The sequence below is a fragment of the Rhinolophus ferrumequinum genome, chromosome 22, assembly GCF_004115265.2.
Source record: "Rhinolophus ferrumequinum isolate MPI-CBG mRhiFer1 chromosome 22, mRhiFer1_v1.p, whole genome shotgun sequence".
NCBI classification, from domain to species: Eukaryota; Metazoa; Chordata; class Mammalia; order Chiroptera; family Rhinolophidae; genus Rhinolophus; species Rhinolophus ferrumequinum.
In genome coordinates this window covers 49503544-49515784 of record NC_046305.1, presented here as the reverse complement: position 1 = coordinate 49515784, position 12241 = coordinate 49503544, and the positions used below count along the sequence as shown (strand labels likewise).

The window sequence follows — 12241 nt, the reverse complement described above, 5'->3', positions numbered from 1 at the left end:
TTCCAAGCTACTTTCTGAGCAGACTTAGTCACCATGTTATCCAAAGCCCTAAAACAGCCTGTCGGGACTACAGGACCCACTTGATATTTGAGAAAAAGGTCAATCTGGGATTTGTCCTTTATACTGCCTCAGACGCACACCAGTGTCCATTCCAGGAAATGACGCGCTACTGATGCAGCCTAACCAGAAACAAAACGTGTGCTGACGTAAGAGCGCCCAAACCTGTAAAAACGTCTTGTAAGTTTATTTGAACCAAAACTGATGATAATTGCCAGGAAGCGAGATGTCAACTGCTTTGGAGAATTTTGCAGTTTCTTTCATGCATTTGAAATGAAGGAGGGAACTAAAGGAAGATTACACGAAGGTGGGAGAAAGCAAGGTGGGAACTGGATTACAAAATGATGTGATCTCTCAAGGGTGATCACGCTTCACAGAGAGGGTTCTGAACACAGGCATTTCACAGGAGTGTTAACCTAGATGACAGAAACAATGGACAGGGAAGGCAAAGGGAAACCTTTTCCTAAAGAAGTTGGATGCATGGGACGGGACTCCCACCGTGACCGGCCCAGTTAGGAATTTATGATCAGATCACCCTTGGAGGTGACTTTCTGTCCACGCTTGGAACGTATATGCCTCTGCTTGCTTACTAGCAAACATTTAAACTTACCATCAATGCTGAAGTTAAAAAATTGAGAAGGACTAGATTCAATTATACTTCAATAGAGAGGCAGTGCTGTTAAAACTGAAAAGTTGCAACGAGGGTGTTGAACAGTACACAGGGACAGCGGAGTATGTCTGCAATCCACTGGAGCGTCTGCTGCCTTTTTTCTCTCTCGCTTGGCGGGAAAAAACCCCAATTTCTGAGAATACCTCTATGGACAAAAAAAGAGCTCTATAATAAATCTGACAAGTGACCTCACATGGGGATTTGAAAGTCACCTCCCGGGGGAGATGCCTCACTGGGCAGTTCAAGGTGGGTAATCAGGCCCCAGGCATAAAACGTCTTTAGTAAAAGGTTTATCTTTGCCTTAAGCAAACCTTCTCCATTGTTTCTGTGCATCTAGGTTAACACACCTTTGAAATGCCTCTTTTCAAACCCCTCAAGAGCTGGAAGGTAACCACCCTCAAGACAGCACTTAACTGTTGGGCCGCTGATGTTAAATTCACAGCAGTAAACCCCTGTCTAAGCAGAACACTGAAGCCAAAATCATATAGGAAAAGACTGGAAGATCTTACTGCAAAGAATTCTTAAATCTCACCACTGAAATGCACACACATGATGAAATCAAAAGGCAACTTAGAAAGCACATTCCCTATATATGTGACAAGTATTTAATACCCTCAGTGCAAGAAAAGATCCTACGGACCAAAACACAAACACATCAATTTTAAAATATGAGCGAGAAGCACAAACATACAAGGAACAAAAGCAGACAAATAGCAAGTGTCCCTCAATACTAGTAAACAAATCAATAGTAAATGAAATAATAAAACAGCATTTTTAGCATCTCAAATTAGAAAATATCAGTGTTGGTGAGAATATGGAGAAATGATAAATTTTGCCTGCTCTTTCTTCTACAAATGCTACCTTTGAGGAATTAAAATTTCAAAGCTATAAATTTGGTTACAATAATATTTGGTTACAATAATATTTCTTAGTATTATTTATAACAGCCAAAAAATCTAAGACCCTAAATACCTAAGGAGAGAGGCTAGCTAAATTATGGAACTTCGTTACACTGAAATACTCTACACACACTAAAGTGATATTGCAGAAAACTAAATGGTATTTTATATTATGGTTTCCAAAAAAGTATGTCCATAAAACCCAATTTTCCCATCTCTCCTTTGCTACCTTCCCTGCCTTGGAAAATAAGAAAAAAAGGAAACTATATACACACGTATATGCATGTGTAGACCAAGGACTGGCAGGGAAACTAATAACATGTTAACAGTAAGTGCATTATAGAGATTACATTTTTTTCATTTATGCACAGAAAATTACCCTAAATGTTTTACTTCGGTAATCAGAAGGGAAAAAAATCAGTAAGCATTTTTAACCAATGCACAAAAAATAGTTTCTCAGGTTAATTTATTCCGGCAAACAGAAATAGAAATTTCAACTTATAATATTCAATGGTTATTCCTTTGAGTAAACGTGCTATTTTATCTTTCCCTCCACTACCAAATTATCCATTCATACCACAAATTCCACATTTGTCTACGTATTTACTTTTTCATTCACTCACTTTAACTCATCTGTGCAAACTTACAACCTCTTCTTTATGGTGTCATTTTCACTAAATCAGCACGTATCCATTTCTCAGGTTGTATTATTAGCCCTCTCACATATGTTCTCCAAGTACCATGACTAAAAACACATGCAAGGAAATAGGCAACACACAAGCACATACACTTTGGTCATGATTCACAAAATATATAAACCTCAGTCTGTTAATTCATCTTTAAGTTGCACACACACTCCTTACAGCCACAGAGAAACACATTCTTACACACTCAGAGACTCAAGAAGGGAGAGGTCTTTCTCTTGCATGTCTGTATCCTGTCCATTCATCTTCATCCTTTCTCCATCCTCTCCTGAGCTGGACGTACAACTGCACCTTTTGTTTCATTCCAAGAATAACACCACCTGCCACTCCCTTGACATTCAGGACATGCACGAGTTCAATAAATGCTCCTTTATACTTCTGACAGCACGCACACAACCTAGTCACAAATTCTAGGAGGGCACAGCCAGTATTAGCACGTGCCTCTCAGTGGCACGCAATAAACAATTCATTAGCCAATACACCCTTAATTATCGATCTAAGGTCCTGTCATATAGTTAAGGCACACATTGCATGTCCCCACTTTATGAAGAAAAAGACAGGATGACAGGAGAGGTTAGGTCAAGCGCAGGCCAGGAAATAAGGCCTGGATGGCTCCATCTGCTGGAGATACGGTCGGCCTCGCTGCCTGCAGACTCCCGGAATGGGGGTTCGCGCTTTAAAGACTTTAGGGAAGGGCTACTGTAAATACGACGGGCAGTTACGTGCGCTGATGAACTGACAGACCTTGCTTAGCTACACATCTTAAAATACAGCACGGAGGGAGAACCAACCAGGAAGGTGATTCTCAAAGAACTGCGCGTGCGCGGTAAACGAAGCCACCTACAGCTGGGAGCCCAGCGCTAAGGGTCTTACAGAACTAACCAATGACTGCCCCGCACCCCGCACCCCGCACCCCGCACCCCGCAAGCTAGGTCTGCAAACCCACGCCCTTGAGGCACCAGGGCGTCCTCCGCTTCATCCCAGAAAGATGTTTCTTGGGACAGGGTCTCGCCATCTGCCCCTCCCCCGGGCCACATGCCAGGTGCCCGCAGTGCCACTCGCCCCGCGTCCGCCCACGCCGCGCGCTGCGCGGGAGGTGGGCAATGGCCACCCGGCGCCAGGCGGGCTCCTCTCCGCTCGGCCCCTCCGCGGTGGCGGGAAGCACAGGCCGTGAGGTCGGCAGGTAAAGAGCTCCCAGCACGGTCCTCATGGCGCTGGGTCCCCGGGACACCTCCGCCCGGGGCCACTGACCTGTCAGGCCCCACTGCCTTAAGTCCTGCTCCCGCACCCGCGCCCGCGCCTCCGCGGCGCCGCTGTGGGTCTGAAGCGCCAGGAGGAAGTTGGGCATGTTGCCCCCGAGGGTCCCGGTGTCCGCGCGCTCCTTCCGGCCGGGAGAGGCTCCGCCCCGCGCGCCCCGTGCGCTTCCTCCCCGCCGCGCGCGGCCGCCAGGGCCCGAGTCGTGCGCCGAGCGCCGGGTGCGAGCGGCGCTGAGTCACCGTCGGGCTCGCCCGGGTTTCCCGCGGCGGGAGCTGGCAGGGCCGCCGGCTTCTCAGCGCCCTGCTTCTGGGCGCGCGGCTGCGCGCTCCCGGCGCCGGCCGGCCTGGGACGCCCGTCAGGGGCTCGTCGTTCACTGGTTATGAATCCAATTGGCTGTCACGTGCCGGGGACTCTGCCGGGCTCTGGGGGTGCAGAATTCTGTTACCCGTCGTCGCTGCTCTCCAGCGATTCACAGCAAGGTTGTAAAGGCGACCTTTACAATAGGAATTAATTGGTTCGGGCCCTGAGATCCTCTATGTTACTCCCTGTTGGCCTTAGGCCACAGTTAGCGAACCTCTGGATGGTAGTAAATTACAGTGACGAAAGCTGTCATTGCCACAATGGATTTCTCAAGTGAATTATGGGGAGCAGAGTGAAGCAATGTGTTAGAATATGGGTCACCTTGACTCGACATCACCAATACAGATGTGATAATAACCAAATAGCTGCATTTATTGATGCAGCCAAAGGACCTGCCCTAAGGCGTTTACATGTACATTGCTTTCTCGCTCAACCGTCACAGCAGCCCTATAAACAGGTACTACAATTGTCCCCACGTTACAGATGAGGAAGCTGTGATTTAGAATGGTAAGTGGCAGAGCTGGAACAGGCACAATGTTACTTACTCTCTGGGTAATGTCATCAGAATACTGTTCTCATTTAGGTTAATCTTGGCGCTTCCATCTTCAGCAAACTCAGATTGAAGTTGCCCTTTCCCCCATCCTCTCCTAACCTTAAAACACAAGAGAGAAACTAGTTGTGAGCTACAAAAGAGATGACTTGGGTCGATTTATTCATAAAAACCACAAAACAACGCATTGTTTTGTGAAGCTAATTTGAAGTCTTGAGTCATTCTGTAAAAACTGATTGAGCACCTACTATGTGCCAAATATTCTTCTGGCATAGAGACAGAGGCTGGTAATCTCACCTGTAGAATACTTACGTAAATTAAATTAAGCTTATATTTTAATATGAGGAGATAGGCAAAAAGGAAATAATTCCAAGTGGTGATCAATGTTAAGATGAAAGAGAGACAGAATCAGGTAATGGGGCTTCAATGATTTCCGACCTGGGTGTTTTTGCAAAACCTTAAGATACAGTTGTATCCTTTGCTGGCTACTCTGGAGGGGCTTCTGTCCAGTGTGCCTGCTCCAGAATCGTTTTTGCATCCTGGTCTCTGTGTTTGACCTATTTTCTCCCCTCCAGGCTCTGAAGGTAGACTTACCCACTAAAGCACCAATGTCTGCCACCTGGCACTCAAATCAAAGGGTGTTTATCATTATTATTATCAACTTAAAGTATAATTGTTTTAGCGTAATACCAGAGAAGGGGTCCCCGCCATTAGCTAAGTGTTCTGTTGGTATATTGAGTCTAGCATCTGGAATAGAACTAAGAAAGGTAGCTAAGAGATTCCAAGGCAGCTAGTGAGATGACGCCTATAAAAGTTTTACTCTGGATGCTGTCTGAAAAAGAGTCTGTTTTAAGGAGCAGGGTGGAACATACCAGCTTAGGAGACTAGTGTGGGTGTCTGGGTGGCAGATGATGATAGTTGTGGGGCTGGCATGGTGGCAGTGGAGTGGCGAGTCGTGGTCAGATACCAGATATATGGAGAAGGCAGAGCCTATAAGATACACTGCACGAGCATCTGAGAGAAGCAGAGAAATAAAGAATGATTCCAGGAATTTGGCCTGAGCAAATGGTAGAATTGAGTTTCGCATATATGGAGTGGGGTAAGACTGAGAATGAGGAGGTTTGAAGAACATCAACATTTCATTTGTGGACAGAGTAGTATACAACTGTTACTAGATACCATAGTAGAGATGTTGGATGGATAACCAGATAGATTCGTCTCCAGTTCAGGGGCACGGCTAGAACTGAATATATAAATTTGGAAGTCATGATTTTAGGATGGACCTTAAGTCTTGGTACTAGATGGGACCCCTAGGGGATGATTGGAACTGTAGAAGAGACGAAACCTTGAACTAATATTTAGAAGTCAAGAAGATGAGGAGAAACCAGCAGAAGAGATTAAAAAGCAGGCTGTGAGACAGTATGAGACTAAGAGTGTGGTGTCCCTGAAGCCAAATGAAGAGGAGTTTCAAGAAGAAGGGAGTGGATTGTCTGTGAGAAATGCAGCTGAGAGTAAAGACAGGATAGTGAAATCACCACTGGATGGAGCACTAGGATGGTCATGGAAGAACTCGACGAGAACAATCTCTGTATATTGTGGAATCAATAGCGCGATTGGAGTGGGTTTGGAAAAGGGAATAGGAGGAAAGAAAGTAGAGACAGAACATCTCACAGCTCTTTCAGAGAGTTTTGCTGTAAAAGGGAGCAAAATACTGGGTGCAGGAACTGAAAGGGGATACAGGGTCAATGGGAGGTGTGGAGAAGGGACTGTCCCATGATGTGACAGCTGCTGGACACGTGAGCTGGACCCAGACTGTAATGGAGATTGCTTTCTATAACCCTTCCTTAGTGGCCGTCTCATCAATGACATCGATGTTCATTCGAACATAAATCAGAACCCCTCCCCCGCCTCCCATCACATGCTGGTTCCTGGAAGTTGTCCAGACCTGATCAAGGATGTAAAGTCATTTTTCGTATCTGGTAGCATTCACACACCGGTACTTTTGACTATTCCCCTTTGCTATATGTAATCCTTTGGCGGCTGTCAAGTGGCATTTGATCTTGTACCCGCCGAAGACATGCCTCTTTGTAAGTTTCCCTTAATACACTCTACTAATTATCATCCTGGAGTGACCAGCGCCTTCCTTCATTCTTTCCCTGCCCTCCGCCTATGGAGGTAGATTTTTCCATCTCAGGAATTTCTCTAGGGTCTGCACATAATAACAGAGGAGGTTGTTTTTTTTCCGCTTTTTTCACCTGGGGATAGTAGAGCATGTTGAATGGTGATGCGAACAACCAAGTAGAGAGAAAAACGGATGCTGCAGGAGTGCTGTCCGTGAGTGGGAGGAGGTGGGGCCAACGCACGCGTGGAGGGGTCGGCCCCGATGGGAGCCCTGGACCACGGCAGGTGCAGTATATGGACACATGGGGTGGTGAGAGTACGTGGAAGTTCTCTTCGATTGTTTCTGTTGTCTAAGTGAAATAAGAAACAAGGTCCTCAGATGAGTTCGAGGAGGACGGAGGGAGTTTTGGAGGTGGGAACTGTGTGACGCAGTTGTCTGGGGAAGCTGGAGAGTGCCTTGACTACAGAAATATGGCAGCAATGCCAAGGAGCAGCCAGCGACACTTGAGGGTCATGGTCATGACCCCAGTCAGCACGGTGGGGAAGAGATGAGTACAGTAGGGCGTCATTTACTGGCCGTAGCCCGGGTGTCTGGTATCGAGGTGAACGAGGCACGTAAGGTCCCTGCTCTTACGGAGCTTAGATTCTAGTGCTGGAGACAGACTAAAGAGGGACTGGGGCTAAAAATAAGTTACTGACAGTATTAGTAAAGTATTAGATAGTATTAGTATTAGATAGTATTAGTATAAGATAGTAAAACAGGGTAATGAGATTAAGAATAGGGCTGAGGAGCAGCTCCTGGTAAGACGGGTTGAAGAGCATGTCACTGAGACGAGTTTGAGCTAAGATCCGAACGATGACGGGCCAGCTACGTGAAGTCAGAAGAGTGTGCGAGGGAGGAAGACCACAAGGGGAAAGACACTGAGGCGGGTTGGCAAGGGAGTGCTAGGTTTCTCAGCTGGTAATGGTGCGCTCGAGAGGACGTGGTCAATGAGTGGATACAGGGCTGAGAGGGAGACACATGGAGATGGACTCCCAGGGGCCTCTGCCCTGGATAACTGGGGGGGGGGGTGTTAACGCCACCACTGAGACAGAGAAGACAGGACTTCAGAGCTGGCTTGAGGAAGGGAAGATAATGATGTCACTTTTAGGATGTCCTGAACTTGTACCTAGAACAGTGCCTGGCACGTGGTATGCACTCAGTAAGTATCGTTGAATGTTTGCATGAAGTGCCTGTGGAACAATTCTAAAATCCAGGACCTGGTCGTTATAATCTTGAGGAAGAGAGAGGACATTTCACAGATGGGCAAACTAAGGCACAGAAAGTTCAGGGTACTTGACCAATGCTTCTGGTGAAAACAACACCTTTTCAATCCTCGCTCGAGTTATATAATCATGGTGTTCGTATTTTTGCCCTTTATAACTCCACAGAGAGGGTGCACCCTCTGGCAGCAGGAACCCAATGAGATTAATGACAAGCAAATCATGCTAGAGATGGGCCTTAGCGTCTGCCAACCCCACCATGACAAGCATGATGAAGCAGAGGCGAGCAAACAAGTTGTATTTGCTCTTCATTATGTCCTTGAGCACTGGGTAAAAGCAGGGTGCCAGTTGGCAGCATCTAGTAGATCAGATATGGAGCCTCAGTGAAAGCTGTGCCCATGGATGAAAATCTGTACAGACCTCTTCCTAAGTTCATGAAAACATGAACTTAGACCTTTGGGCTCGGGTTAGGGTCAGGTCAGTGTCCTGGAGTGGACAGATCATTGCATTGGGATGAAAGAGACTTAGGTTTTCTTTCTCCCAAGACAGGAAAAACTATGTTTTGACTTTGGATGTCATTATACATTGTCAAATAACACATAATAACTTGAAAATGCAGACAGCCGAGGGAAATCTACTAAAGAGCGTGCACATTTAAATATATCAACAAAGTTAGGCGGCAGAGATGGTGCAGTGGAAGCATGCTGGGCCCATAAATATATCAACAAAATAAGTCTGTTCTAAAGGACTTTTGCCCAATCACTTCACAAAATAGCCACTCCCTTTTGTGCGAAAGGTACGGGCAGAACACTGGAATATTATCAAGTAAATCTTTTGGACAAAATACAGAGATTGTACTGTAGCAGCTGTGCACCAACATCTGCCCACAGCGCCGAGTTTGTTTTCCCTCTTAACTGAATGCCTTTTGACTGCCATGCCTTGCCATCAAGTTAGTCACATGCAATTTTACTTTCTGTTCTTTTTGATTATAATTTTTTAATTATAGTTGATTTGTAAAGGATAAAAAGTCTTCTTTGTAATACCAAAAAGTGGATATAACCCAAATGTTCATTAATATAAGAATGGATAAACAATAAAACTGCAAGCTACTGATACATGGAAATACTTGGATAAATCTTAAAAACATTAAGTTGCATAATGATTCCACGATAGAGAGTACATGCTGTATAATTGTATAATATTTACTCATCTATGAAGTTCAAGAACAAAGAAAACTTCTAATGTGAACTAGACTTATTTCTGTAATCATTTCACAATATATACAAATATGGACTCATTATGGTGTATACCTCCAACTACTGTTACATGTCAATTATACCTCATAATAAAAAAGGAACCCACAAAACTAATCCATTGCGGTAGAAATAAGAAAAACACCCCTGGAGGCTGATATTGGCGGGGAAAGCCTGAGTATGACACCTCTGCTCCACACCCATCCTGACAGTCATTCTACTTTCGAACCAGACCCTAAATGATCCCCTTCTCATGACCTCCACCGGCCCCACCACAGTCCAAGTCTCGATTGTCCCTGATGGGATGCTAGGAGGACTCTCCCTGAGGAACCAGTATGAGGATGTGTAACTGAGTGGAGTCTGTAGATAAATCTGCATGTATTGTTACAGCCCAATGAAGAACCTGACTCACTTGCAAATTAGCAGTTAGCCCCAACAGACAGAACATTTGAGTCCAAGTTTAAAACCTTGTATAAGTAATTTAAAAATATATTTCCTAATTTCAGGAGTAATGAATTAGAAAACACAATTAAAGCAGTAAAGCATTAAAGTAAAATTACATTAAAAAATTAAAATATTAACTTTTAAAAGTAATTCTCGTAAATTCTGAAATTGTAAAACTGATTCAGTAGGGAAAGATTAATATTCAGTTTTTATAAAAGTATTCACTAGTTTTCCTATAAGTAGACATGTCTAATACATTCAAATTATCCAATTTATAAGTAACTCATGTATAAGTTAAACTTCCAATATGAAAAATGGCTGTTAAAACTCTCTACACAATTTTATTTTTAAAAGATACTATTATAATATAATTTCCCATTTATAACTGAAAGCTTTTATGAAATATATCAGTCTTTAAAAAGTTTCAGTCTTTAAAAAGTTACAGGTCCAAAGATCTTTTCCATCAAAACTGCTATAAAAACCAAAATTAAAAACTCAATACCATAAACTAAATGGCAGTGTACTTATCTCTCATGTAACAATTCAAGATCAGTAGGTCCAGATTAGAAGATGGAGTCATTTAGGAACCCAACCTGATGGTGGACCTCCCCTCTTCAATAAGTGATTTCCAAAGGGTTCTAGCTCCAGGAAAGGCGAAAGAGTAGATCGTCCAGGGTAAACCATGGCCTTGTAAACTTGCCTATGTCACCATTTCTTATTCCTTAGTGAGAACTTAGTCACATGGGCACCTAGCTGCAAGGGGCACTGGGAAATGCAGTTCCTATTTCGGCAGCCCCATCCCCGGCTACCACCCTGTTGTCTGGAAGAGGAGGAGACCAGATTGTAACGAACAGCTCGCAGCGTCTGCCTCTCCTCTAGTCACGAAAATTCTGTGTTCATCCTTCTCCTGATATACTCACCCCCACCCCGTCCAGTTACTACACCCAGCTCCAGGCCTGGGACCTCTGGGGGACTAGCAATCCTCTTCCTTGGATTCAGATGTGGCTCCTTGTGGTGAAGCAACTCAAGAACTGAACGGAAGTCACGTTCCTTCTCCAACACCCAATAAAACACGGTCTAATAGAAACAGAGTGATTGAGCAAGATGTTCCTTGGCCCTTCCACTACCATAAATCTTGGGGAGCAATAGAATGAGAAGCTAATTCTCCTGAAATCTCAAGGAAGATACATTTAGGTAACAGAAAAAAAGAAAAAAAAAACAATGCTTTTTTCTTTCAGGGAGACAGTAGCGTTAGGCAGAAGGAAAGATGTTTGGGGACAAAAAGCATTCTATTTGCTGGTAATCTGTGTGAAGACAATAGTTAAATAAAGGATTTCTGGAGCAAAGGGAGGAGACAATTCAGAACAAAAGTAAACATCAGGGTTTTTTTTTTTCTTAAATAAGAACTTTTAGATTAGGTCATCTTGATGTGACTACTGAAAGATTCATGACATTTTGATAAATAAGAACCACATCCAAAAGACAGAACCACATCAAAAAGCAAAATGATGTGTTTTAATTACTAAGAAAATAGGTAAAACTCCATCTTTGAGGCTCTTCCCGCTCATTCTCCTATTAGGCTATATTGGTGTCAAGTGTTCTCCACTGTGTGTGTGTGTGTGTGTATGTGTGTGTTTACTATATTTTCATATAATTCATACTATATATTGTGCAGGAATCTTTCTAAAGGAGCCAAGTGATTCCCCAAACCAAAGATCTATTTCTAAACATATTTAAAGTAGCTGAAATGTGGCAAGTTATAGCTCAACGAAAATCAGTTCAAGTAAAGTGTTGTAAAGGCAGAAGTTAGGCAAAAGGGGGATGGAATACAGAGTCGGAAAACAGGAGGAGGACTTATGGCTAAATAAGAAGTAAAAACATCCTCATAAAGGAGCAGGAGGGACAGTGCTTGGAAGCCCAGGCTTGAAGTCACTGCCCGGTTTGCATCCCTACCTTTCTACTTACTTGCAAAAGGGGGTGATAAGTATTTGCCTCATAGAGTCGCTGAGAGAATTGTGTATCCATTCCCATCAAGGTTTTTGAACCATATTATGTAAGCCCTTGAGAAATAACTTTAACCCATGAGCAATACTTTTAGGGCGAAACCAGCAAGTGAAACCCCAGGGCTGCTATGACTGGCAGGCAACCATCTGGAGCAAAGTTGACTCGGGAAACAAAGACAGATGGCATCAGCCACAACCTATCTCTCTAAAACCCCTGACATCTGTCAAAACGGATTCCTGGGTGGCTGGGCCCTGATTCTGACCCACTGAGTGAAATCCTACATCCATCATATTGGCCTTTACTGCGTTTATAGTTGAAAAACTTAAGTTACATTTCAAAAGTGGATATTTTATGTTTTTAATTGCAATGTACCTGCATGAGAGAGTGCGCTTTTAAAAAGTATATTTATGTTATTGAAAAGGTCTGCGTTTTGGTTTTCTGCATTAAGTAGGAAACACCAGCACCCACTCATGGGTGTTTTAAAGTAAAGTCTATCAGTAGCATACAACCAAGGGCCAATCTATGAGGTGGGGGTTAGGGTGGGTGTGGCCGAGGGGCCGGGACCTGTTGTAACAGATCTCCTGAACGGTAGGGATTCCCACTTCAACTTTTGGCGAAAGGCTTGCTTTGAGGTTGTTGATAGTTTCAGTTCAGCAGGA

At 44.0% G+C, this 12241-nt stretch overlaps 1 protein-coding gene across 1 annotated transcript in view; it reads right to left on the bottom strand.

The window, feature by feature from the left end:
* The window catches only part of CHD1L (chromodomain helicase DNA binding protein 1 like), a 45294-nt gene extending 41514 nt beyond the window's left edge, over nucleotides 1-3780 (bottom strand). The window contains exon 1 of the mRNA XM_033093114.1: nucleotides 3582-3780. Within this exon, the coding sequence (XP_032949005.1) occupies nucleotides 3582-3678 (97 nt within the window). The 5' untranslated portion in view covers nucleotides 3679-3780. The remainder of the gene's footprint in view (nucleotides 1-3581) is intronic.
* Between the last annotated feature and the right edge of the window lie 8461 nt (nucleotides 3781-12241).